Source organism: Styela clava, chromosome 10, assembly GCF_964204865.1.
Source record: "Styela clava chromosome 10, kaStyClav1.hap1.2, whole genome shotgun sequence".
Classification (NCBI taxonomy): domain Eukaryota; kingdom Metazoa; phylum Chordata; class Ascidiacea; order Stolidobranchia; family Styelidae; genus Styela; species Styela clava.
In genome coordinates this window covers 4,452,344-4,480,164 of record NC_135259.1, presented here as the reverse complement: position 1 = coordinate 4,480,164, position 27,821 = coordinate 4,452,344, and the positions used below count along the sequence as shown (strand labels likewise).

Here is a 27,821-nt window from a genome sequence, read left to right as displayed (position 1 = left end):
TCTATTTATAAATTTATATACATACCAACAACCCCACAACCAAAGCGACGTGAAATTTTGAAATAACAAATCCATTGTTGCGTGAAGAGGGTCAGGGGTCATATTATGACGCAAAACGTAAAATGGCGGCAACTCGGGTTCAGTCGCTTTTCCTTCGCTTTCGTTTCTGATTTGTTTTTGTTTTGCCTATTATTTGCAGACAATCAGACATTTGAAAGACACTAATTTGAAATGGAGTTAGCTTGGACAATAGTTTTTACCGTCGAGCGCAAAATTTTCAAAACTGCATGATGATACAGATACGTCACAGTGATAGGTGCATGAATTTTCAGCTTCTTGACGTTGAGGAGTTTCAGAGATGGAGGTCCAGTGACTGATTGCAGAACCGACTTACACGCATACACTACCCTGCTACCGGTACCGTGATTGCTACTGTCTGACTGTGCTACCAAATGCTGAAATGAATAGCCTATTATTGTTTTTGGTGACAAATTTAATTTTTGTAAAATGTTTCTCTTTGTTAAATTAAAACTAATGTTGAAAATTTTTTTTCTGCAAAAATGCCATTCATGATAAACTTTGAAACTCCCAAATGCTATGGTAATTTTTTGGGTCTGGTATAGTTTAGTACCACATGCATTTCTAGTTGGCCTGGCTCAACAATTTTTGCATAGGCTTTGCATAGGCTACCGTATGTCAATCCTAACCCCCACTTGACTACGTCACCGAAAAATTAGGTCATCTCGACATCACAGTGGCGTAATAAGGCCCACCAAAGTATGCGAATGGTCGTCCAAAACGCGCAGACGATCACCCGAAATCGAGCAAGCTATTTTTCTCGTTTTCTTGTCACAACGATCACGATACTGCGATAGGACTAGGAGACCAGACTGAATTCCATGGCAGGTGCACGCCCGAGGTTGCTAGCGCTCCGCATAAATTCATGCAAGCAAATTCAATTTTGCACGCCGAGAATTTGCAATTGCTCACCAATGAAAATTGGTTTAATTGGTTTTTAAATTAATAATCCAGTAATATAAAGATGCCAACAAATTGTAGCTCCACAATTGTCGATTTCATACCTGCATACAGACATACTAGCTTGCAAGATTTGGCCTGGTCAGAAAATGCCTAAGCAAAAAAGATCATGTTTTTCATAATTGCTTGGCGGTATGGCGCATCGTGTTGATTGATAGGGACTTCGTGAGAATAGTTATGGGCGAATAGATCCCCAGACTCCTCGCAGACGCTGGTCAGTCACGGCTCTGATTCGGCTTATTTTTTATCCAATGATTTTACGCAAAAACACTCCCAAAATTGATGTCAAAAAATAAAAATAATGTTTGTGGGTCAAATGTCAAACGTTCATTTTTTAGACATTTGAGTAAGTAATGACAAAGTATATAAATAGTAATACAATACAATACCGGTAATTTTAGGCGGATATATTGAACAGTATCTAAAGTCAAAGTCAGTTGCACGCGGGCGCAGTTGCTTTGCACGTCGTGAGCTATAATTGCACGCCGGGAATTCTGATTTGCACGTGGGAATTTCTGATTGCACGCCCGATTTCTCGTTCAAAATGGCCATGAAATCCAGACTCGATAGGAGAGAGATCGCCGGCTTTACCGAGTTCGTTATCGCGACGCAGATGCCATTTCCGGGCGATCGTAATTATAATTTGGCAAGCCCTATGACGTAATGGTGATGTCGTAGTGACGTGATTTTTGGATGGCATAGTCAGGTGGTGGTTAGGAATAACATATGCAAAATTCGTTATGCTACGCCTACTGGAAGTACTTGTTGTACTAAACTATACTAGACCCAATATTTTTCTTTGGGTAAATCAGATTATTTTTTTCTGAGTAATTTTTAGATTTTGTCCCCTTGAAGGCCCAGACTGGCTTGTTAAAGGAAGGAGGGGGGGGGAGGTTGCATTCATTGATATACGAATATATGGAATTGCGCAAAAAAACTACAAAGAAGCGCAATCTAAAAACGTCATAGTTGACTCCCTCGGTGAAGAAATAGTCCGATTTACAGAAGGAGAATTATTTCTATCGTCTGACCGTGGCATTTGAGAGTTTTTAGCAAAAAATGGCAATTTTGGTCATGTGCCAGTGTGCCCGCCACGATTATATTAGATTATAATCGAGGCAAGCATGGCACCATATGACGCATCTGCCGTTGTGCCAGACACCCCTCGTTTGTAAGACACATGGAGTGTTTGTTTTATTGAACCAAATGACGGGACATTCTTGGAATTTGGAAAGTGTGCAATGAAAACAAACACTTCATTTGTCTCTGAAACAAGAGTGTCTGCCCCGACACGAAGGCAGATGCATCAGATCGTGCCATGCTTGGAATGCCCCAGTAAATATTTAATTGACTGTCTCTACAGACTGTCTCGTAAATGAGGGGTTTGCTCCTACTGTTATAATCAATGTCTTTCAATATAGGCGATATCCTTGAAATCATAGAACTTTGCTGTACGGAATGGATAAGTTATTGCTAAATAAATAGTGAAATCATTCGAAATAAATTTACTCTAGAATTCGAGAGTTTCTAGCTAAAACAGTCCTGCAGTCAGGAAACGAACTTTCAATTGTAGAATTGAATCGAATTGATTTATATTATAATCGCAACAAACATGGCACGATGTTACGAATCGGCAGTGGTGCCAGATTCTTTCAGTGCTTTTTATTAATTTCCGTAAACACTGATTTTTAATGTTAGTAATATAAAAATTGTTGTTCTTTTTATTTCAAAACTTTAAAATTTCTAGACAAGGTTATATTAAATTGTTTCATTTTTTTATGTTTCATTTTAAAATACATTTTTTAATAATTTTGTAGGGTTTATTATTTTTATATCTGTCAAGTTAAAAAGCTGGTTTATTCTGCTATTTTTTTACAGTAATTATTGAATAAATAAAGTAATAATTGAATATATTGACATAGGAGTAAAAGTTGACAAGATGAAACTTTTTGCACATGTTTTCAATAATGCATTTTTTCCATTTTTACATGCTTACTCAATATGAATAATATTGTAATATAACTCGGTTCATGGACTACTTTCTGTATAATGCTCCATACTGGACATGATTTGGGTATACATTAGAAGTATTATTTACCTTTTTCGAAATGAAGAATTGATACAACAGTTCAAATATGCATATCAAAAGTGTCAGCATACAAGGATTTAGAAGCTATCGTGAGTCAACTGAAATCGAACCATTTAGTCCTAAGCACAACATCATTGTCGGAAGAAATGGATCTGGGAAAAGTAACTTTTTCTCTGCTATCCAATTTGTTTTCAGTGACGAATACAGTAATTTGAGAGCAGAGCAAAGGCAGCAATTACTTCACGAGGGAACAGGTGCTAGAGTCATATCTGCATGTGTTGAAATTGTGTTTGACAATTCAGACAATCGCTTACCTATTGAAAAAGATGAAGTCACACTTCGACGAGTCATTGGTTCCAAAAAAGATCAGTATTTTTTGGACAAAAAAATGGTGACAAAAAACGATGTCATGAATTTGCTTGAATCTGCTGGATTTTCGAGAAGTAATCCATACTATATTGTAAAACAGGGCAAGATTAACCAAATGGCTACAGCTCCGGATTCTTACAGACTTCGGCTTCTTCGTGAAGTTGCAGGCACTAGAGTATACGATGAAAGAAAAAGTGAGAGCGAAACTTTGATGAAAGAATCTGAGACAAGACTTGCTGATATTGAAAAGGTTCTTGCTATGATAGAAGATAGACTTTCAACTTTAAATGAAGAAAAAGAAGAATTGGCTCAATATCAACAGTGGGATAAAACAAGGAGAGCTCTCGAATACACAATTTATAATCAAGAATTGACAGACACCAGAAATAAACTTGATACTCTTTCAAACAAACGGGAAAACAATTCACTTCAAACAAGGCATTTGAGACAACAGCAAGAAGAAGCACAGAGGCAAACTAAAGACGCTCAAAAGCAACTGTCCAATGTCAATACTCGTATCGATCAACTTTCAGAAGAAAAAGATCTAGCAACTTCTGATAGACAAGAATTGATCAAGAAAAAAGCACAGCTGGAACTTGCTTGTACTGATCTTCGTGAAGAAATGGAATCCGATCAACGTTCCCTGGAGCAAGCGCAAGCTGAATTGGGTGGAATGAATGAAAGAATCCTGAAAAAGACAGATGAACTAAATGCAGTCACTCCGCAATATGAAGAAATGGAAAAACTGGAAAGAGAAACTGAAAAAGAATTGAAAGTTGCTGAGCAAAGAAGAAAAGAACTTTTTGCAAAACAAGGTCGTGGAAATCAATTTCGATCTCGTGAAGAAAGAGATACGTGGATTAAAAATGAATTGAGAACGCTTGAACGTGGCGTTCGTGACAAACAAACGCAGATCACAAACCTACAAGAAGAAATCCAAAATAGTCAAAAAAATCAAGAAACTTTGCAGAAATCTATTTCAGAAAAAAATTTGAATATTCAAGAACATAAAACAAGGATGGATGCTCTCACGAGAGAATCGACAAATTTAAAGCGTTTGAAGGATGATTTACAGGGACAGAGACAAAGATTATGGAGAGATGAATCAAAGATACTGCAAGAACTGGATTCGATTTCCTCTGAGATAAAAGCTAAAGAACATACTCTAAATTCAATTATAGGAAAGGCCACTGTTCATGGCCTCGAAAGCATCAAAAGAGTAATGAAAACCTTCTCTGAAAGAGGTCAGCAAGATTTAGTTGATGGGTATAAAGGTATGTTAATGGAAAACTTTAGATGTTCAAAAAATTTCTTCACTTGTGTTGAAGTCACTGCTGGAGGAAGATTATTCAATCACGTCGTGAGCACTGATCGAATCGGTACAAAATATCTCAATGAAATGAATCAACAAAAACTACCTGGTGAAGTCACATTTTTACCACTCAATAAACTAGAAGTTAGAGACGTTGAATACCCGCAAACATCGGATGCCATACCTATGATAAGTAAATTACAATTTTCTGATGATTATGGAGTCGCTATTAAATATGTATTTGGTAAAACCTTAATTTGTCGCAGCATGGAAGTTTCAACTCAGCTCGCTCGAGTTCACCAATTGGATTGTGTAACACTGGAAGGCGACCAAGTGAGTCGTCGTGGAGCTCTCACTGGTGGTTATGTTGATAACAGAAAATCTCGTCTTGATCTGTACACTGCCAAACAAGATCTTCATGCAAAATTGGAAGAAAAGCAAGAAGAGATTGCTAGTAACAAGAGAGAACAACAAAAACTTGAAGCCGAAAGCACAAAAGTAATGGATGATTTGCAGAAATTAGAAACAAAAAATAAAAAAAATAAAGATGTTTTCGAAAAATTGAAAGCAGATGTAAGGATGCTGAAAGAACAACAGCAAGCAGCTCAACGTGCTCGAGAACCAAAAGAAAGATCATTAGCTGCTCTTCAAACTCATTGCGAAGCCCTCAAGTCGACTGAAAAATCTCTTAAAGAGGAAGTTGGGACCAATTTATTATCACAGCTATCCGCGGAAGATCAAATGGAAGTTGATCGCTTAAATGATCTTATCAAACAGTTGACTGTTCAACACAAAGATGCAGTGGGACAAAGAGTGAGATTGGAAGGGAAGAAAACTAGCTTACAGAACTTACTGGAAGATAATCTTGTTAGACGAAAGGAACAACTTATGCAGGAAATGCAAGAACTTTCCGTTGATGTCAGAAAACAAAAACTGGAACAGAGTGATAAAGACCGAACCATTACAGAAGAAAAACTTCGTTCAACTGATGCGAGATTGAAAGAACTGGAAACTGAAGTCATGAAGCTAGAACGAGATCAAGGAAATCTGTCAGCAAAAGTTGAAGATTTGAGATCAAAGGAACGTGAAATGAGAGAAAAAATCACCGATGATGCAAGAGAGCTGGAGAAAGTAACGAACAAGCAAAGTATGCTGATTAAAAAGAAAGACGAGAGCATGAGAAAAATTCGTGATCTCGGCTCTTTGCCGCAGGATTCATTTGACAAATATCAAGGGCTCAGTGTACGTCAGTTAATGAAGCGTCTGGATGAGTGCAATCAAGAGTTGAAAAAATATTCTCACGTAAATAAAAAAGCTCTCGACCAATTTGTCTCTTTTTCAGAACAGAAGGAGAAACTGCTAAAGAGGAAGGAGGAAGTTGACAGAGGAAAACAAGCAATTTTGAATCTCATGGAGCATATGGAACATCAAAAGTACGAAGCGATTCAATTCACTTTTAGACAAGTTTCAAAGAATTTTAGTGACGTATTTGTGAAATTAGTTCCTGGTGGAAAAGCAACTTTGATCATGAAGAAAGGTGAAAATCAATCGCAACCCGATGGTGACGCAGAAAGTGAACCATCTGCCTCGATCGTGGACCAGTTTGTCGGCGTCGGAATCAAAGTATCATTCTCTGGTAAGGCAGCAGAGACACGAGAAATGCAACAGCTGTCTGGTGGGCAGAAATCATTGGTCGCTCTTGCACTGATTTTTGCTATACAAAAGTGCGATCCCGCACCTTTCTATTTGTTTGATGAGATTGATCAAGCGCTTGACCCCGCCCACAGATCTTCAGTCGCAAATATGATCAAGGATTTATGCCAGTCCGCACAATTTATCACAACTACTTTTAGACCAGAGTTGCTGGAAGCTGCTGACAAGTTTTATGGAGTTATCTATAGAAATAAAGTTTCCCTCGTTCGAACAATTTCTAAAGAGGAAGCAAGAGAATTTGTGGAAGATGATACAATGCATGGATAATGGGACCATTTTAAAGTTTTCATGTTTTTACAAAATATGACTTTTTATTGTATGATTGGTGACAAATATTTTGATTAGTTGTTGAAAGAGCATTAGACTGAAAGTCTGGAAAACTCATGCATTGAAGCTTGTTTCATTCGTTTCAGGATATGTGAATGTTTGCTTCAAAAATGCAGTTCATTCATATCCTATATAAGGCTATAGAAGTATAGATTGCTATAAATGCAATACAAAAATACTCATCTTGTTGTGATTTGGCCAAATTTACCGGTATCACGTGAAGATGAATGATTATTGTTAAATCCACTACTTGCGTGGCTCAGAAACATTTCATTAGAATACTAAATCTTGCTGTAGTCACCAGTGACTTTTTTTTTTATCTAACATGACCTGGTTTTGGGAATTTTGCAATAATCTATTTATGGATAGCTATTGCTCAGAAGTTGGTCAGACCCCTCTCCAAGATTCTGAAATTGTTTTCTTCAAAACCTAAATGTTCCAATTTTGAAAGTTGGCTTATTTTGTGATAATTACCACCAGTAGTAAACTGGCTTTATTTTTTGAATGTTCTATTTACTTGCAGTACTAATGATGAAACTCCTGAAGTTTATTCCATATTGCTAATGGCAACCTGATTTTTATTATGTTTTGATGCTGTTTATAAATCAAGTTCGACTGGTGCTGTATGTCCAGATAATTCTAGAATTATATCTGTGTTATATGTTCCAAATGTCAATGTTCAGATTACTTTTAAAACATGTACCAGTATATTTTTGTACTGGTATACTGGTTAGTCCAAAATGAATTAAATGTTCGAATATATTTGAAATTAGGTATATTGAATATAGTAAATTCTGGTCGAATTTTGATAATTTTTTAATGAAAATATACAATTTTGTGCAATTGGCATCTGATGTTCAGACTGTCTAATGCTTATTCAAAATTGATTGCTGTAGAAATCCAATTAAAACGGCCTGTACGAAATTTTTCATATTTTAAAAGTCAATTTTAGTGAATGTATCGAACTTTTTTCTGAACCAATAATATATATTTCATCCACAAATCTATTGTTTTGCAATATATTCGCATTTTCAGATATGGCCATTCTAGTAGGCCAATTAGTTGCGGTAACAACAAAATCATGAATTTGGTTGTAATTGCATAACTAATCAGATTTATTGACTGAATCTTTCTTCATTTTTGAATTACATGTGCTTAAATTGTATGTAGTTGTTGGTTGCTAGACTTAAAAATTGGCCCACATTATACTCTTCCAATATGGCTTGTGTACAATTCTTAATAATTGTGCGGATAGTCCACATATCTGGTAGCCTCTTATAAATATAAAGCATTAAGTATCTGGTTAGCGTGGGTTCATGGTGTGATAATATAAAACATATACTTTTTATTTACGCTGCTGTGTTATACACCTAAATACATTATCCAATGTATTCTTTGAACTGTTGAAAAATGCTCCATTCATCTACATTTCGTGCTTAATTTATCTTTGGTAAGCCATTCAGATGTATAATACTATTTTGGATTCTGTATACACCTTCCGAATGATCTGGGTTAAATGAAAGATGGTTCTATGTTTGTGTTCTGTTCGATTTTGATTTTTTTTCCACCACTGCCTGTTTTGATTTTTGTAGTTGGTAACTTTTGTAAATGTCTTCGATGTTCTTGGATTGTTAATTTTGTATAAATTTTTTTTGTCTAGGTTATGGTTTTTCACGTTTTACTTCATCGCTATAAGTAGTTTAGAAATTGATTTCAACTGTGTTATATTCTGTGTTTTGCAAAAGAAGCCAGAGGAAAAGAAATTTTCCATTCTGAAAGTGCATTGAATTTTTGTTCTTTCATAACATTCCAAAAACGATGGAAGACATAGTAAAATATGTTCAGGAGGTATGTGTATTCCAAATGAAATACTTTTAAACCAAATTTAGTGAAAACGATATGCTTTTGTTTTCATTGTAAAACTTTTTGTTCATAGGAGAAAATAGTTCAAGTACCTAGATTCGGTTTATAATGAGTTCGTTTTATAAGTTCTCCACGCTTTTTAAATGGTCCAATTTAAAGAAAATTTGACTTGAGCTCCAAATTCTGAAAAAAAAAAAAAAATTGAGGAGTGCATATTTTTATTAGACTATGTTTCAAATATCTGATATTACCGTATATTATACCGGTAGTCTCTTTTCAGTTTTTATGCTAAAAAATCTTGATTTTGATCTCACTTATAAAAATATGAACTTGTCAATCCTGAGAGTTTGAAAAATGTACTTGGATTCAGGTGCTGGCAAAATAATGTAAAACTCTGCAACTCTGTTATGTGCACACTATACTATATTGAAAAGAATTTTATATAGTTTACAGACTACATTAGAGTTTGAACCTTGACCTTTTTTTTAAACAAACCATATGTGCATCATTTGCAACCACAAGAGTATAATTTGTGCTATGTAGTAAATTGTCTGTGTATTGTTTCTTAATATTTATATAATTTCGATATTTTATTTTTTAGTTGAACAAAAAAAGAGGAAGAATTAAGTCACAACGATCTCGAGCTTATCAGAAAAGTAATATTGGGAAGTATGTTGAATTAATAAGTAATGTATTTGACTGGGGAAAGATTGCACAAATTTTGTCAATTAGTATTTATAACTTGTTATAAGTGATGATACCATCACGTAACTAATGAAATTTACAAATGAAGTAATACAGAAAAATAAAATTTATTCTGAAACAGGTGTATATTTATATGCTATTTATTTTTGGACAATACCTAAGTAAACAAAAGTGAACTATCTTTTAATATTTGAAATTTTTTTCATTTCAAGTAAAAATTTATAGCTTATTCTTCTTTCAGGCGTACAGGAAAGATTATTAAAATTGGTGGTATGCATGATACATCATCACTTTTCAAGTCACTCGATTCATCAGGTATGTTGTATACAAATAAAAAAACATGAATTTATTGAAATGTTTTCTTCCAGTGCATATTACAGCAAAAGTTTGGTAAAATTACTGACATATTACAACATATCCTCATTTATGTATGAATCTAGTAGTTTAAAAACATGAGAAGTGGACGAGTTAATTAGGCAACAGTAATACTCTGTATACCACGGGTGGGCAACTTCTCTAGTCGGCGGGCTGGATGTGGGAAAATGAAGTCCTTGGTGGGCCGGATTATAACATGAGTAGTATACAATATCTTAATCACATATTCATTCCCTAATGCAAGAAAGAAAGTTATAAATCATGTTTAAAGTAAAGTGTAAACTTTACAAAAAATAGAGACCAAAAAACACAAATGAATTTATCATATTGTACTAAAAGTGTAATAATGAAATATTATAATGTACTGATGAACAGTCATCGTGCCGGTCGAAATCTCGTCGCAGGTCGTATGTTTCCCACCCCTGCTATATATACGTTGCTTTAGAACAGGGGTGGGCAAGGTTTTTGGATCAAGGGCCAAAAATTTTCCCCTCCTTGACTAGCGGGCCATGTAAGTGTGACATATAATTTGATATAAAGTTACATTTTATGAACAATATTCTCAGTGTTACACAAGCAAAAAGGGAAAACAATTAGCCTTGTGCAAAAACTAAATTTAATCGCAATATCAACAAATACTTGAGCTATTTTTTTAGTTCAAACATCAAAATTTGTTTTAAGTTTGGTTGTGGCAGCATCAGGCGTGCCAGATTGAATTACCCAATGGGCCGGATTTGGCCCACGGGCCGTAGTTTGCCTTTGTCAGCCTTAGAAGTTGAAAGATATTACTTTCTCACTTATTTCATCTGCGTGATGCTAATTTTTCACAGTACATCTGTTCCTTTAATTTATTATTCCTTTACAGATTCATCTGTGAACTTGAATACTTCAAGGGCATCTGTACCGGTGAGTTCATGATTTTAGTGCTAAATATGTATCTTTGAGGCACAATCTATTCATCTATAATATAAATCATCCTTGGGGATGATAAGTTTTGTGTTGCATCATGGTCTCAAGAATAATATTTCATTTGGGAACGTTATAGTAAATCAAAGCTATCAGATCAAGAATCTTTGGACGAAACCTAAAGTAGAACAATGCATAAATTTTTGCAAAAAAATCATCAAAAAATACTTCGGGTTGAAGTGAATTAAAAATGTTGGCGTATGCAATACTTTTTTAATTGTTTGTTTTAAATGCTCCTCGATCTTCCATGTGGAATTTTCACTAAAATTATCACTATCAAGTCTGAAATTCTGACTTTGAACGAAAAATTCAAAATACCTCTACGCTCTACCACTCCAATATCAACAATAACATAGCAGTAATATCTGAGTTGACATATCTTACCCAATGTAATGTGCCAACTGTGGGTGATGGTGACAATGAGGAATTAATCTCTGGTCACAAATTTTTTTTGAGCATATATTTTAAACTGCTCTATTCAGATACCTATAGTTCCTAATCCTCAATTTCACGCAGGTTTCAGTAAAATCTGTTAGCATTCCGGACCCTCCTGCATTTGATAACAGTAGTGACAGTGGAGACTGCATTGACGATGGCGTTACAGTGGCGGAAGCGACTCAAATACAAAATTTGGATCCTGGATCATGTAAGCTATAACGTCTTCTATTTTGTTTTCCAAACCCGGGTTTCCCAAACTGGATGTCGCGACCCAGTTGGGGCAGGGGGGCTCAATGTATTTTAGGGGTCACGAAGAGGTCGCACGAAGTACTATATGTATTGTACTTTTTTAAACTTTTGATTCGTAACACAATTATGAAAACTAGCGCAAAACATAAGTCTCACGATTACGAGACCATACATATGATCAGAGAAGCGGCGCTTGCATAACAATGCCGACTTCAATCGCAAGACCCAAGGAGTGACATAGAAAAATTTTGAATGAGAAGCGGGGACCGCAGAAAATTTCCATGTATTGGCAGGAATTGCGAGCTTAAAGGTTTGGAAAGCCCTGTCTCTCCTAAAAAACATCATAATTCATGTGTAGTTTAATATCTGGCAGAGTAAATTTATTTATGCGCAAGTCTGAACAAGTGGACTTTCATAATCTGCGACCCCCTTTCAGAGACTTCAACACTGCCCCTGCTTTTCAATAAAAAACAATTTTGTTTTCATCAGTTATTTCATTTGCCTTAGTATAAATAGAAAGCCAAAAAATAGAAGTAAAATAATTAATGCATTGTGGATTGCGGCCATAGAATAAGACAAATCATTGTTTTTTATTGAGCTGCTTCTCAATAGGGATACTATTAAACAATTATTCGGTCTTTTTTCCGCAGCAACAAGCAAGACCTTTGTTGACCAGTCTGTTCAACATTCCCCTCCAGTCATTAGAAGAACGTTAGTGGATCAGTCAATACAACACTCGTATTCTGACGACGTTGTGGAAATGAGAGCAACATCACAATCACAGAAGAACGAATCAAGCCAGGAAAAGAATAAAAATAAATCTGGTAATGAATGATCTTGTAACTAAAAACCAGTTAGGTAATAGCAAGAAAAAAAAAGTTTTTGATTATTGAAGCGCCATAATCAATAACATAATTCAGGGGTGTGCAACCTGCGGCCGGCGGGCCAAATGCGACGCACATGGACGTATTGTGCACCCCGTGGAGAAGTGACAGTTTTGAAGGGTTTGCGGCCCATTAAGTGTAATCTGGTACATGCGGGTAATTTATTATCTATGCCTCTGACGTTACAATGCCTTTACAGCTTGTGCGAAGCGAACATCGCATGTCATAATATCAATAACCTAAACTTTTGCACATGCAACCACTAGAAAGCCTATGTTGAGTGAAGGTGTGACCCGCTGTACATGTTCATGGTTTTTGCTTTTTATCAAGTATACCATTTTCTTCCACAGATACAAGCAAGATGTTTGTTGATCAGTCGACACAGCATAGTGAAAAAAGGAGATCATCACACCATCAAATAAAAAAAACTAGCCAGCGAAATAAACTAAAGGAATCTGGTAATGTTGAATAAACACATACGTCAACTTTTTGTTTGTGCACAGCAAATTATCAGGGGAAAAACTCACAGCGCATTTACACGAAAAAAAATGCTGCGTTTAAATAAAACTCAATTTTGTGACCGTTGTGTTATTGTGTACGTCACGCCTTTTAAAGTTTGTAAGTTTGTCATTTTGTGTAAGTTTGTCATTTTCACTAAACTCCGTTCGTCAGATAAATAAACTGCAACTCACAAAATTGCAGCAAGTAGTGTCTATATTTATTGTTACGTAACAGAAAGTAATCGACATGGAAAGGTAAAATGAATTTATTGATTCATATACACAACATTTAAAATAGGAAACAATAAAACTTTTCTAATAAATACAATATATAAGATATTCAATCATATTTTAGTTCTGTATAACATAATTCTGCGCACTACTGCGCCGCGGTGCACCCTTTGGGAACTGCTGCATTAATTAACAACTGCTCTGTTTAGAAACTGGTGCTCATAAAATTTTGACATATTTTCATTTTTTTTTCAGATTCAATTGCGACACTCATGTCACCTGAAGATTCCTCACACTTGTTTGAAAAGATTGTGTCATCACGTAAGAGTGTGGCTAAATCCTATGGGTCACCATACATTCATGAAGGAGTTTCCACAGATTATCACTCCTCGCCAGAACGAAGGGTGATTTTTTTTAATTTAGCAATTATGATATGATATGTATATACTCGTCAACATTAGGAATCGTTTTTGAATATTTTTTTTTCTTTTAGGTGGTTTCATCTAACAACATTATACAGAAGTACACCAAAAGTAAGTTTTTTTCTTTTCAATACAGTAAATTACTTTAAACTTCAAAATTATTTGGGTCCGGTCTTTCCAGAAATTGATTAGCTCTGGTTTATAGCAATTGGTTCCAATCTGGTTTATTAAAATTAACAATCTAGTTTTTATCGTATGTGATTCAAAAGTCTTGTTGCACACTAACTTAGATGTTTTTCTATATGATGTCAGACAAAAATTTTTCTTTATTCTTACTAAGACATCCTTGTATTATACACAGTCCACCTGCACAAAGGCATATACCACGTAGTGAGTCTTGCATAACCACAACTGATAGTTATAGTTTTACTAAACTGACATTTTTTAACCTATTTCATAAATATAGCAGCATTCTGAGGGGAGCATTTTTTTATAATATGATAAATTTAAATGTTACTCATTTACGAGAATACAATATGTATCAAGACTCATAGAAATACAGAATACAGTAGAAGCTCAATAATACTTTCTATTTTTTGACAGTGATAAGTGCAACAAAATCGGGATCAAAGATGTCATATGTGGCTTCACCGGCTCTAACTCCAAAACATTCACAAAATTCATTGCTGAGGAGAAGGTATGATATTGATTTGATGTTGAGAGATATATTTTTATGCAAAGATCACTGTGTTGACTTCATATTATACAGTTAATTACTATTCCCTACCTGCTCTGGATAGATCAATAACTGGATATTTATTGTTATTCTATTGGCTTGAAAAGTTTGAGAATTACTAGTCTAGTCTAATGCTTTAATGACCACTAGGCCACCTGCTCATAGATCTAGCTAAACTATAGAGTCCCTTTTACGGGGTGATTGTTCCCATAAAATTATATTGAATTTTGATGAGGTTTTCATAAAATCAAAATGTCATGTGTGGTCCTCCATCCCGTGCCACCTATCTAAAGTATTTATTGTATTGTTTTAGACTCTCATTCAATAAAGACTTGGGATCTGATAAGGAGCAAAAAAGTTCAATCAATATTCTACAGGTAAAATAATTTGATCATTTCGTGATGGAAAAGCAAGTCAGTCATCTAGTTTCATTTGACATTCTAGTTAGTAGTCTTTGAACAAACTGGTACTTGGTTGTATTGAATTCTTATTTTATGAGGGTTGGAGGGTATCAAATGTTTTTTTCACTTAGCAGCTATTTTTGGAAATTTCTATCAAGGTTTAAAGTTCTCACCCAATTCGCAGGTAGGCTATTGCGAGGTCTCGCTTGTTTTTGAACAATATAACAATATAAAAATGATATATTCTATATATTGAATAAGCCTATCTGATTTAAGCGATACTGCAGAGTTGCAGTGGTGAGCAATGGGTCTCAGATATCAAAACCATTCTTCAAATGGTATTTCAACATGTTTACAGTTTTGGAAAATTTAATGAATTTTTTATATAAATTTTCAAATAAATGAACTCCTAAAATCAAGAATTTTTATGTGAAGTGTAATTAATATAGAATTATTAAACGTTTTGATTTGCTTCGGAAATGCCTGAGTCTGATTAAAATCTGGTTTGAATATATTTCGATGATTATTTCTCTTTTTTATGTTTATTTTATTTATATAAATATAACCTTGATTTGTTTAAATTCGATGAAAACTTACATTTAGTATGAAAAATTTTCATAATACTAAATTCTGTAGTTGTGGCCCATCTCTGGTACATAGTTGAATTTGCTATGTGCTTGATTTTCAGAACCGGGAAGTTTCTTCTGTACATCCACTGTTCGAGCTTGACCAAAGTTCATCGCCAACAAACAGTGAAATATTTGTCGTTAAGCAACCAAAAGAAGCAGTACAGAATCAAGACTCGAGGTTAGATTTATTATTATTATTGTATTTGTATATTAACATATTGAGAGATTTAGTAGGGATATTAGTGTGAGAATATTTGGGTTTTTTTGATGTTTATAATAAGTTCAAATAATTTAGTAAAACCTAGTTTGTAGTAGCATTTTGATATTGACGTAAAAAATAAATTTTTCATAGGTCATCAAGGGAGTCATGACAGATATCACCGTTTTAATATACATATATAGGCTACACATATAACCTTTGTTTTTATACCGGTGTATTTTTCTTGAAATTGTTGTTTTTTGCTTTACAGCTGGCTGTTTTCCTCTCCAACAGCTTCAAGAATCAACCATCCTATGCTGATAAAGAGGAAATCGAGTGCTAAAAAAGAAAGTTCAAAACGAAAATTGACATTAACAGAAAGATTTACACAAAACAGATCTTCAAATACTGAAGATTTCACGAGTTCCAGTCCAGAAAAGAAAGCAAGATCTTCTGAATTGGAAGAAGTTTCTTTGGCAAAACAACGACGTTCCAAAACGAAACAAAGGCTAGATTTTTCAGATCAAGGGCAAAACAGAAATTGTCCCTCATTGCCTATTAGCAAGGAAAGGGTTATGCCAGTCGCTAAAAAGAATTTGAACTTCTCTCCAGGATCAAGCGCTCTAGAACACCATGAATCCACATCTTCTCACAAATTACAGAATAGTCGTGCAATATTTTCCTCCATGTTGTCACAAAATAGTGGAATTGACAAACCCAGTCTTGTTGATTATTCACTTTCTGATGAATCAGACAATCTCACTCCTGTGACTGTGAAAAAGAAGCGAGGGAGTTTATCAGACACTAGGAATAAAAGTAACATGGATGAGTCCAGTTATGAGAAAAGAAGGCTTCCGAAACGCAGACACTCTTCACAACGTGTGGACTTATCAGAAGATAAAATTTGGGAGGATGCTTTAAATGTAAACACTAATGGGAAAGTTGTGCCTACAAGCAGACGCGTGTATCTTGATGAGAGAGCCAGATCCAGAATATACAGCGATTCTTCTGCTGATGAGGAACTAGAATCTCAGATAATTGAGAAGCGAAAAACACCTACGCTTAAAAAGAAATCTGCGAAAAACAGTACGCTGCCTCCAGCTGGTCGAAGACTCGAGACTCGGCCAAAAAAACAAAAGGCTAAAATTCCAAATAGCAGGTCATCTTCTCTGCATAAAAACTTTTCGGAAGAATCTATACAGAATGATAGTGATGCCCTGCCAACAGGAAGACACAAAAATCAGCAGAAGAAAAATAGATCCAGGATATATAGTGATTCTTCTTCGGATGAGGAGAAAGAACCACAAATGACGACAAATAAAAAAAAATCAACGCTTAATAAGAGAAAGTCTGTAAAAAAAAATTCGCAATCTACTGCTAATCGCAAACTCGAGAAACAAAAAAATATTCAATCTAGAAATCTATCAGGAAAGCAAAACGTTTCAAGGCGATATGTGGATGATCACAGTGACTCTTCTATACAGGACGAATCCAGAAAGGAAAATAATCCACAGCAATCCAGACGTAGTCAAAAACAAGAAAGCAACAATGAGACATTTTCATCTCTCCCCGATCATCGAAAAAAGAAATCTGCAAAAACAAATTCTAGGGTCTCACAATTAGATATGAATTCTTTACGAGCCTGGTTGGATAGCGGTAATAGTGCAAACAACCAATCATCTTCATTCACTGCAATACCCCCTGGTCCATTTAAATCACCTAAAAATTATCCAAAAAGTCAAACAAAATCTAAAGGTAAGTATTTTTAATAAGATTATTCGTACAAGGAACTTACACTCAATAGAAAGGGAAAAGCAAACTACTTCGACAGTTAATCGCTATGTCGCATACATTATATAGGAGTGTTTAACTTTAATCTAAAGTTCAGCCGTCATTAATTACAAAAAAGATACAAATTGTGCATTTTTTGACGCTTATTTAACACAAAAACAACAATTTGGTTTTATTTTTATATATTTTTTCATTTTATTTGGGATTGTTGACATGGAATTTTACATTTTTCACAGCTGCTACCAAGGCGCAGAATATGGAAACCACTGTCGTTACTGATGAAGTTGATGATGATCATCCACCATTGCCAAGTGTTGACGAATCTTCAATAAACATATCAGTTTCCCGAAACAGGTGAGATGATATTGGAAGCAAGATTAAATATAACATTTTTTTAATGATTTTGAAGTATTGAGCTTTTGTTGATTGTGTTGTTTTTTGTTATACAGTGTCTGAAATATTAATTTAGGTTTTAGGTTTTCTCGGAGTGAATATATATCCATAATTATTTACTCGATATCGCAGATTCATTGTTTTTAATGACAATATGGAGTATTTTTGACAAAATGATATTCTTTTGCTTTCAATGTTCCTTTTTAACACTTCAGAATGTTTTTGATATTCTGAAATCAAATAATATTTCTAATCATAAAGCCAAGTATTCCACCATTTTTATTTATATATATATATTTAATATAATATATTATTGCAGAAATGTACATGCTTTACTGAAGCAATACGGTCCTCCGTCTTCTACACCCAGGGTGGATAAACGAGCTAAAAAGAGAATAAGGAAACATCAATCTGATATTTCAACAGATTTAGCGAAAGGTCAGTAAGCCAGTTTGACGACAAACTCATTTGTTTTTCACCAAGAGCTGCGAAATCTAGCAAAATTTATATCTATTTGAAAACGACTTTACTTTACCCCTAAAGTATTTGAATCTGACCTGTGACTCAGGGTTGAATGAAATTTAGACTCCACTCTAAAAAAAAAAACTTCTTTTTTATTTGTCTGGCTTTTTCGGTTTACGTTGAAATTTTTGCCTCTGGTTATCAGCAAAACTTTCAACTCCTGACTCCAGGTGGATTCAAACTTTCAACTCTGACCTCATTAAATTTTCAAACTTTCAACTCTGATCTCATTAAATTTTCAAACTTTCAACTCTGACACCACTAAATATTCAAACTTTCAACTTTGACCTGACTGATGATTCAAATAAATTTCAAGTAACTCATATGCATATTTCATTCAGCTATCGATATCCTCCACTCTGATACTGATGATTCCAGAATGACAGATGACACATACTGTGAAAGAAAAAAACCCAAAATACCCGATATATCGCTAAAGGGAAAAAACAACAATAGGAAAACAAATCCTAATAACAAAGAAATACATGTGTCGTCTTTTTATCAAAATGAAGCCCAGGATGTAACCACTGTTGTTGACGAAATTGTTGAAGATCCTGTTGATACTACTCTCGTGCCTGATGAGAGTCAAGCTCACGAACGCACCCAAACTTCTCAACGAAATATTTCTCGCACCCGCTTACAAACAAAAAGAAACTCCAATGTCAGTGGTATGCATACCCGAAGCATGGTTATTGAAAATTCACCGAAAAAAGGAACTGTCCCGAAAGTGCCGAAAAATATTTTGGAAAATTTGAGTATTTTGGAACCGATCATTATACAAAGAGAGCGAGATATGCAACAGCCGGAAGTAGATGTTTCTAAAAAGAATCGTAAAACTGCTGGATCGGGAAAACATTCCAAGGGGAATAAAAAATCAGCGACAACCAGTAAAAAAGGAAAACAGAAAAAAAGTTCAAATGATAAACAAGATAAAATTATTATTCCTGTCAGGTAATGCATATGAAGTTTATAATAAGATTTCTATATTCATCTGTTATCAATGTTATTGAATGTGACTTGTTGGTGTAACCGGGGGTGACAAAACCGAACAATTCTCGATATACAGTCACAAGGTTGTCGCCAGAATAACAGAAAATTTGTCAAATAGTTGTATATTTTTACAAAGAATAACTTTTATAGGCATATAACGTTTATAGTAATTCAAAAGAACCTGGAAGGTGTCATCCTAAAACAAACCAGAACCTAAAAGGAATAAGCTTTTTATTTGTGATTTCATCTGACCTTCAAATTTTCTGCTTTTCTTGCGACCACCTTGTATTTTGAATAGCAAATCAACGAAGTCTAAAATTGTTTGAATTGCAAAGGGAATTTATCGATACTGTATATAGTTTGTAAACCTGAATAACATTTTCAGTGATTTATCTCTATTTTAGTCCGGATTCTTCAATTGACAAGAAAATATATGATTGCCGCGATAAAACATCTGTTTCCAGGTAATAGAGTGGTGATATAGAATAAATTTAAGGGATCATCAATATTTCTTTCAAAATATTATAAAATGTGTTATGCTGTAAATTCTGAATTATTTGAAGCCTTGGCTTTTAAGCATTGTCAGCGAACTCGAAACAAATTTATTTAACCAAGTTGAAAGTTTTAAAAAAGGCAATTTTCAACTTTTTTTGTTTATTTCAGTCCGAAGCATACAAATAAAAAGAAAAAGGCTGTTAAACCGAAGAAAAAACAAAAGCCTAATGTTACGCTTGGTACCAGGTAATAAATTGGCAAATAATTTTTTCCCTTATGTAATCATGCACACTTACCGTACTTTGAATAACAACTAAAAGTCGGCGAATCCAGCGTATAACAATAATGAATGAAAGACTATTTCAACATTGGCAGGCAATAGCAGCCTTCAAATAATTTTGCTACTAATTCATATTTATGTAACAGAATTTTAATTAATGAATTGTTAATTAAGAATAATAATAACGAATAACGATATTAAATAATTCAACATGTGCCTTCTGACACAGCAATGAAAGTATTGAAGATGAAACAATTCAAAGCACTAGCACTCAAAATCGGTCTCGAACTAAACCAAGCAACAGAGGGACCAAAAATAAATCTAAGAGGACAAGGTTGAATATTAAAAAATTGTATCAATTTAATATAATCTCTGAATTGTGTTAATAATATATTATTTGACACTAAATTCTCGTTGTTGGTATGGTGTGGTGTTATTGTTGATTTTAAAAAAGAATCTGGCAACTGATGAACCAATCAATGTTCAATCAACTCAATCAATTATTCTGATTTTTCTCATTTTAGTTCTATTACGAGTTCGGGGACTGTCTGTTTCGTCAAAAGTGAATATACCCCCTGCCCATGGGCTTCCATTCTTTTACACAACTTGATGTAAAGTAGGCGAATGAAATAAGTTACCTCCATATTTGTACATGTACTTCTGGAGCGCCCACTAATCGGTATTGCTCGACTGTATCTGTATGTATGGATCACCAAACTTTTTGGCAAATATGTTCTTTTAGGCCTTACGGTACTCTTGCAGATGTGCAACCCGTGTACATATATTCAAATATTGCTATTTTATTTGACATAGCAATTGTACTGCAATGTTACTTTTGTTTGTTCTTGGCTTTGAAATTAGTGTTTAACATCCTTTTTTTTATGTGAAAATTTTGCAATCTTCTTAAAACAAATTATATATTTTTTTTATTAAATATATAAAAGTCATTTTCTTATTTTTTTTTCAGACTCGGGGCACATGATGACTACAGATTGGCGGCTTCATTAGACATAAGTAAGTAAATTAGATGATAGATAAGTGTCTTGCTAATCTCTAATGCTATGAAATATTGATAAAAAATTTTATTACTTTTACTAAAAATCTAAACAAATTTTATTAAATTGCTTGATGTTTGAGGTATAAACAGCTAAAAAATTACACAAAAGTAACGAAATCAAATTACATTGAATAATCTGAATGTTGAGAGTTATTAGATTTATTTTAAATTTTAGTCATCCCGCCCACAAATCAAGAAGATGACGGCTTGAGACGGAGTAAGCGTGTGCGCATGAGACCCTTAAAACCGGGTGAAACCAAAGTACTCGGGTATGTTTTTTTAGGGTTCTACAAAATATTATTTATGTTTTTGCGGGTCCTCATTTGAAATGTGAAAAAAGCATTTTTCTGTTTCATATGATTCTTACATGGAACGCTTTTTAAAGTCGCAAGATTCCTGAAAACCCACTTTATCCATAGATTTGTAATTTTGATATTTTTCGTTCTTAAATTAATTTTCTGCGCTTGTTTTTTCTTTAGCGAGAGGGGTGAATTGCTTGGAGTCCAAAAAGACAATGGTAACGTATATTTTTAAAAATTTTCTGTTTGTTGTGTAAGTATAATTGAGCAGTTAAACACAGTTCTTATTCATTCTGACAGAAATCATCAAGATAAATCGTGAAGAGGCTGGCATCCTGCATATTGAATCAAAATTTCACGAGCCATCGGGAAAAAGGAGAATGAAAAAAGCGAATTCAACTAAATTGGTTAATACTAAAAAACCAAAGCCAAAGATTAAAAAAGGTACCGGTAATACTTATGAAGAACTTAAACTTGAAAGGTAATATATAGGGCTGGGCAAAATATTCGAATAAAGAATATCGAAATATTTGAATGGCATTTTATTATTCGAATACCCGGTACCACGTGACCTGCGCCGCTTTGCTTTAACACGGAATTCGCGTGTGGCCAAATCAATCGTGAATTGCGCGAGAATTCACAAACGGCGCTCGCTAACATACAAAAGCGACAAATTTTCTTTGCGTTATGATGTTGTTTGTTCTCTTTTCACGCCTAACGTATCGTTTCATTTCCTTATTTTGCAAAATAGGCCCCCACCGTTGCGTAAATTTATGAACGTTCTGTACTTCGTATGCCTAGTGAAATGTTGTTAGCCATAGCTCCATCCTGGGACAAGTTATGTTTTGAAAATGTAAACATTTCATTCGACCATGCATGGCCAGGGGAGTGTTGAATTGTAAACAAGAGTAGAACGTAAATTCAATCACGAATTTCGCCCGTAACAACGCTTACTAGCTAGTTTACGAATTGTTGCGCCTATTAGCATCATAAATTATTACATGTGTTGTATTTTGAAGCGTTTTAGTGTTAAATAATTATGGCGTGACACCATCAAAATCTCGAGTACAGTGATGAGTTTGCAAATTCCGTATATAAAATTGTGAATTATTACTCTGTAACAATTTTAGCTATAATAATCGTCGGGGTGTTGTTTTGTTTAAAAAAAACCTTGAAACTTGAGGGAATCAGTTATAATTAGCATCTTAACCTATATCAGGACCAAACGCCTTATAAGCAGGTAGAAATGCCCAAGCGCGCAGCCAGGATTTTCAAAAGGGGAGGGGGGAGAGGGTTCAAAATCGGAAATTCCCATTGCCGTCTGTAACAGTCATCGCGCGCTCGTTAGAGACGTTTTTTTAACGTATAATGATTTTTCTGTTGCCTAAAATATTCAATCCATGACAACTACGAGATACGAGTCTTTATATATTAATTTAATTATGTCAAACGTAACTCGCGGTTGCTTCTTCTTAAGTCAAAATTAAAACATTACTTCTCTGAAATGCCACGGCGATCTGTGGACATAAAAGTATGAGATAAACTGCCGGGTGTATTTAATTTTAATACGTATTTTTGGAATCTTGCGAACTCGTTATCGCCGTTAGAAAAATCTCAACAACTGATATAAAATCCAGTAGAGTACAATTTTATTTCGTACAATGAAAATACATATAAAGTATATCGTTAAATCAAATCCGCGAATAGGCCACTTGTTTTGAAAGAGCCGACTTTTACAATGAATAATGAGTTTTCTGTTGTGCAAAGTAATAAATTCGTGACCGATAAGGGCATATTTAAAATGTCTTGCTTTATCATTGTCTTCAATTTAACCAGCGGTTGAGTCGACAAAATAAAATCCTCACAATCTTAAAATACCACGGCAATCTGCGCACATAAAGTGTGGTAAACTGCCCGAATATATAAAGCTTTGATCCTTATTTTCAGGACTTGTAACATCAAAAAATCCATAAATCTGCCGTAAAATCTCAGGTTAAAATTTATTTTAGCACAATAAAAATTGATTGAATATACATCAGATTGATTATCTTACATATATCATCACAACCCGGGAAAAATTGTCCCGTTTCGAACCTTGTATAATGTTGAAAAGAAAATTTTCGACCGCAGTTTAAAGTAATGGATAATAAGGCCAATCCCGCCAACAATTAACAGTGCTTCGATTTTAGTGAGGATATGTTTTCCAAACGCCGACCAAACATAATGTGTGCGAGAGGCACACGAAATTTTGCGATTTTCAATGTCTGAAAAGGCGTTTTTAAACTGTGGCAGGCCTCAATAAAACTCATATTGTTTACAGTTTTATTTTCAGTATTTTATATTGCCCCTTTTCAATCAAAAAAATTGCGTTGTTTTCAGAAACTCGCCGCCGATAAACCTATATTAATTAAACTATCGCCGGATTCGCAATTCCGTGTGTGTACAAAATTAAAATAATTATCATCGTTAACGTGGCACAACGTTGTGGAAAATTTTTGATTTAGAGAAAATAAAACCAACATAAAGTTGTTTACGGCCTAAATACCACGTCACGCTGATAATAACAACAATCGGCGATTATAGCAAAATGCTATTGCACGCGTTATTGGCGACCTTTTCAGTTTAAAAAAATTTCAACGGCAACGCACGGATATACCTAATATATAAAACTTCGATGTTCGCCGACCTGCAAGAATTAATACTTTCAAAAAAATGAATCGGGCGGGAATACAGATTACGAACTTTAGGATCGCGGCACAAAAACAATTAGCGATTTTGATGTAAAAAAACTCTTTGTTGTCGACTTTTTAAAGTTTCTTCTAATTTTCGAAGGGAGTATCGACCTCCGACGGACCCCGGTTGTATTTAAAAAAAATATTCGTTATTCGACTATTCGGTATTCGTAAAAAATATTCGAACTATTCGATTCGAAAAAAATATTCGATTTTGCCCACCCCTAGTAATATAGCTGCTATGGAATTTCGATCAAATCAGCAAGTATATCGTCTGTGTCAGGGTTTTCCCAAACTTTTTGTGCGTGGGCCCCTATTTGTGAATCTTAGTTTTGTCGGACCCCGTCATATGCCCTAGCGAAGAGCGAGGGAGAACAATATTTTATTTACAACACTACAACAAAAATGACATTGATGGATGAGGTCACTCCACGACCTGTTACTTTTCATCTTATTGATAAGAGCTGAAATGCTGCCTCACGAATGCAGATCATTGCAAAAAGCAAGCAATAATATTTTAATTGCTTTACTTATAACAATTGATATTCGTCAGTAACGCTCAACCAAAAAGATACAATGGCATTTTGATTGAAATCAATCAGTAAGTAAAGATCGATCAGACTCTTTTCATATCGGACCCTAGTTTGGGAAACCCTGATCTATGTCACATCATGCCATTGCTCCATCATTGTCAATTAAATTTTAAAACAAGTCATTGTTTACAGCCTTCAGTGCTCACTTGTCAAATTCTCGATAAAATATTCTTTTTAGTAAAAAAATTAACTTCAACGAGTAAAAATCAAGGAGGAGATCCTGCGATGTCTTGGTTTGATGACATAACTGCGCCTTCATCTCAGGTTTCAGTCAATGAATCCGTTGACCCTGCTTCCATCTCTGATGCTGGTTTATCTTTTTTTATTCTTGAGGGTAAATCGGACAACTATATTAAAGTTGGTAAGTTTTTTGAAGTGTTTTGTTTTCGTTTTTCTAGGGTATCGTTTTTTGAAAAAGAATTTAAACTGTTTTTTTTTCTGTTGGAATATGTCGTGACATATTTTTCATTGTGATCATGGATTGCCAAATACAAATCAAACATGCAAAATAGTTTAATCAAACATGCAAAATAGTTTAAAATGTAATAAAGGAATATTTTTATTATTATATTCTAGTTAATTGACATTTTGTGTAGATCTAATTTATATCAATCTAATGGCCCACTTGTGTTACCTGAAATAATGACTACTTTAGTTTTTTAGAATATAAATTTTCTTTGAAAATATTAATGGTGAATGGTAATAACGTCATAATGACCTCGATTGTAACATTGTGCTTCTTATTAATATATAGTTGTTGGATAAGCTGTTGTAAATAAACTGTTTTTTCTTCATAATTTCCATATTGATTTTTGAGCCTCCGGCCCAGTAAACCAATATTATTATCTGTAACTGGCCACTCGGAGAATATTTGTCCGTCAATGATCTGACGTAATTAGTTACCATATTGTGAATCTAAAGAAACGATAAATTTCTGCATAACAAAAATCAGTGAATGAATACAGAATAGTTTGTGCAAATTTCCTGAAAATTAAATTTTTGATAGTCTGTGTTTAGAGGAATATTTCAATATTTATTCTCAAAAGTGAATTATACAGTATAATGAAAGGATGGTGTAGCAAAAATAAACATAACATTCTATGCGATTCAAGAGCCCTGCTGCACACTAACACAAATGTATTTCTGTAACATTTCGTATGACCAAAATCCGACTTCCTCAGACAAGCAGTTTACAACAATCAACAGTGTTGCCATTGTTTCTTGTTAATATTAGAACTAAAGTCCTCTGCTACAAACTATACAACATTCGATAGTCGAATTCAATAATATTCATATGTTTATAAAATCACCCATATAATTGCACAGTGTTCATTTGATTAGATCGGTAGGGATTTAAACGGTTCGAAACTTTGATGTGACAGTTTCACTGAATTTTTCAGCAACGCTGTCCTGTGTCAAAAGCGATTCAATTTGGCTGATGTAAATGAAATGCATTCTAAATCGTAAATTTCTTGGTAAAAAACAACAAAAGCACTTTAATAATGCTCATGTTTTGTTTTTATTTCCGCAGATGCTTCTGCGATGATTTGTAATGATAGTGGAGTCTTTGGAAATTCACCTGAAGAACCTATTTATGTGGAGGACGGGGTTTGGGTAACTAAAGGCATTAGTTTTCATAGTATTGTTCAAGGAAAACTGATCATTGAACCGAAGAAAACTAAATCCTCGCGTATTGTTCATTGTATGCATATGGTAAGTTTAAATTACCGGTAGGTAAGCAAATTGATGCTTAAATTATTTTAAAACATACTCAGGTTGAGATTTTTTCAAAAAACACAGCTATCGAGTACGATTTTCAAATTTTCAATACACAAGAGATTACTGAGTCTTGCTGCACACTAACACAAATGTATTTCTTTATCGTTTCGTCTGACCGAATCTTGTATTAAATAGAATAGTCGTTTTCACTCTTGCTATAGCATCCTTGCGTTATACGCAAACAAATCCACCAGCACAAAAGCATAAGGCAAGGGATGGTAGTTAGTCTCACGTAACCCCAACTGTTAGTTAAATTTCCAGATATTCTCAAATTCTTGAAATATTATATAGCTTTTGTGGTTTTATTGTAATTAATTATTGTACGCAGAAATTTAATGTAGATATCAAGAATTGGTATGAATATGTAATTAGCAACTAAAATCTGCATTGAATAGATTGTACCTCATCAGAAAACAATTTAACTTTATTCATTGATAGAATCATGTAAAAATTATTTTGGAATTTTAAATCATGTCTCAGGTTGCTATGTTAAGGCAACCTTGGTCATTTCGACTCTTGGACTGGTGACTCGTTACTAACTAGCAACGAGTCTAATCCTTGAGTGTAAATTTATGAATAAACGCTATAAATTGGTTTGTGTCTCAATAAAAATAATTTTTAATTTTTTTTTTCCAGTGCTTCTTCCTTGTCGCCGGTTCTCTAGAACTTGTAATTGGTGGTGGTAATACACGCGTTACAATCGCTGAAGATACATATTTCCGGATACCATGCAGGAATCAATATTCATTTTACAATCCTCATGACACAATTCCAGCTAAAATGTTTTTCGCTTTGGTAAAAGTGCCCGATACAAGCCAAGATGGTATTTAGGATTCAAAAAAGTAATTTTTTATTGATGCAATTGGCTAATATAAGCTAAGGTGAAGGACATTTACGCCTCAAAGTATGATATCTAGATTAAATTAAGCACAAGACACTGTGTTAGGTATTTCTTTCATACAGTGTAAACCTCTTTCCTTGTGTGTTCTTGCTTGTGCATGGTTCTAGTTTTTCAGTTACATTCAAATGTACTGCCACGTCTTTATCTGCCTTTCTGCAGAGTGCACATTTATTTTTATCTTGTTTGTAAGATCACATTATATAGTGTTTTTTAGGTAGTGTAACATGCACCTTTCTATTTTTTATATCGCCATGCCAACCTGGCAGTGGCAGTGTCAGACTATCTATCTCCATTCTTTAAATTATTTTACACTTTTATTTTTAAAATTTTTTAAATGCAGAACAGCTCGAAAAGAATTAATCAATTTGCTTTGAAAAAAAGGAGTTGCTGCTCATTGGAACTCATTGGTTGATACATAGACTGCTGCATGGCCACTGCTGAATTTCATAATATTGCTACTTTCGTCTCATATTTATATTTCAATTTTTTTTCATGTTGCGTTTGGAAATTTCAATAAAGTAACACAAACTTATTTCTGTCAAT

At 34.2% G+C, this 27,821-nt stretch overlaps 2 protein-coding genes across 3 annotated transcripts; both read left to right on the top strand.

Moving 5' to 3' along the window:
- Window positions 1-127: 127 nt before the first annotated feature.
- LOC120337809 (structural maintenance of chromosomes protein 3-like) lies at window positions 128-8,508 on the top strand. Its single transcript, XM_039405697.2, has one exon. The coding sequence runs from the start codon at window positions 3,174-3,176 to the stop codon at window positions 6,786-6,788; it is 3,615 nt and encodes a 1,204-aa protein (XP_039261631.1). The 5' UTR covers window positions 128-3,173; the 3' UTR covers window positions 6,789-8,508.
- On the top strand, window positions 8,506-27,810 carry LOC120337808 (uncharacterized). 2 transcript variants are annotated; one of them, XM_039405696.2, is made up of 27 exons: window positions 8,506-8,696; window positions 9,313-9,380; window positions 9,658-9,731; window positions 10,657-10,697; window positions 11,274-11,403; window positions 12,095-12,268; window positions 12,679-12,786; window positions 13,315-13,463; window positions 13,553-13,592; window positions 14,085-14,178; window positions 14,531-14,594; window positions 15,307-15,425; window positions 15,718-17,201; window positions 17,474-17,591; window positions 17,950-18,068; window positions 18,494-19,103; window positions 19,547-19,606; window positions 19,806-19,883; window positions 20,147-20,251; window positions 20,885-20,931; window positions 21,150-21,243; window positions 21,454-21,491; window positions 21,574-21,717; window positions 24,777-24,959; window positions 26,130-26,311; window positions 27,014-27,219; window positions 27,619-27,810. In XM_039405696.2, exons 1-26 carry the CDS (start codon window positions 8,667-8,669, stop codon window positions 27,206-27,208), a joined length of 4,548 nt encoding a protein of 1,515 aa, XP_039261630.2. In that variant the 5' UTR covers window positions 8,506-8,666; the 3' UTR covers window positions 27,209-27,219; window positions 27,619-27,810. The 2 variants fall into 2 exon arrangements, with proteins under 2 accessions (XP_039261630.2, XP_039261629.2); XM_039405695.2 differs by having other exon boundaries at window positions 27,014-27,810.
- Window positions 27,811-27,821: the final 11 nt, after the last annotated feature.

Coding starts and splice junctions, on each gene's coding strand:
- LOC120337809 (XM_039405697.2), top strand. CDS start 3,174: ATGCATATCAAAAGTGTCAGCATACAAGGATTTAGAAGCTATCGTGAG.
- LOC120337808 (XM_039405696.2), top strand. CDS start 8,667: ATGGAAGACATAGTAAAATATGTTCAGGAG. Junction 10,698..11,273: donor CTTCAAGGGCATCTGTACCG/GTGAGTTCATGA, acceptor AATTTCACGCAG/GTTTCAGTAAAATCTGTTAG. Junction 19,607..19,805: donor GATAAAACATCTGTTTCCAG/GTAATAGAGTGG, acceptor TGTTTATTTCAG/TCCGAAGCATACAAATAAAA.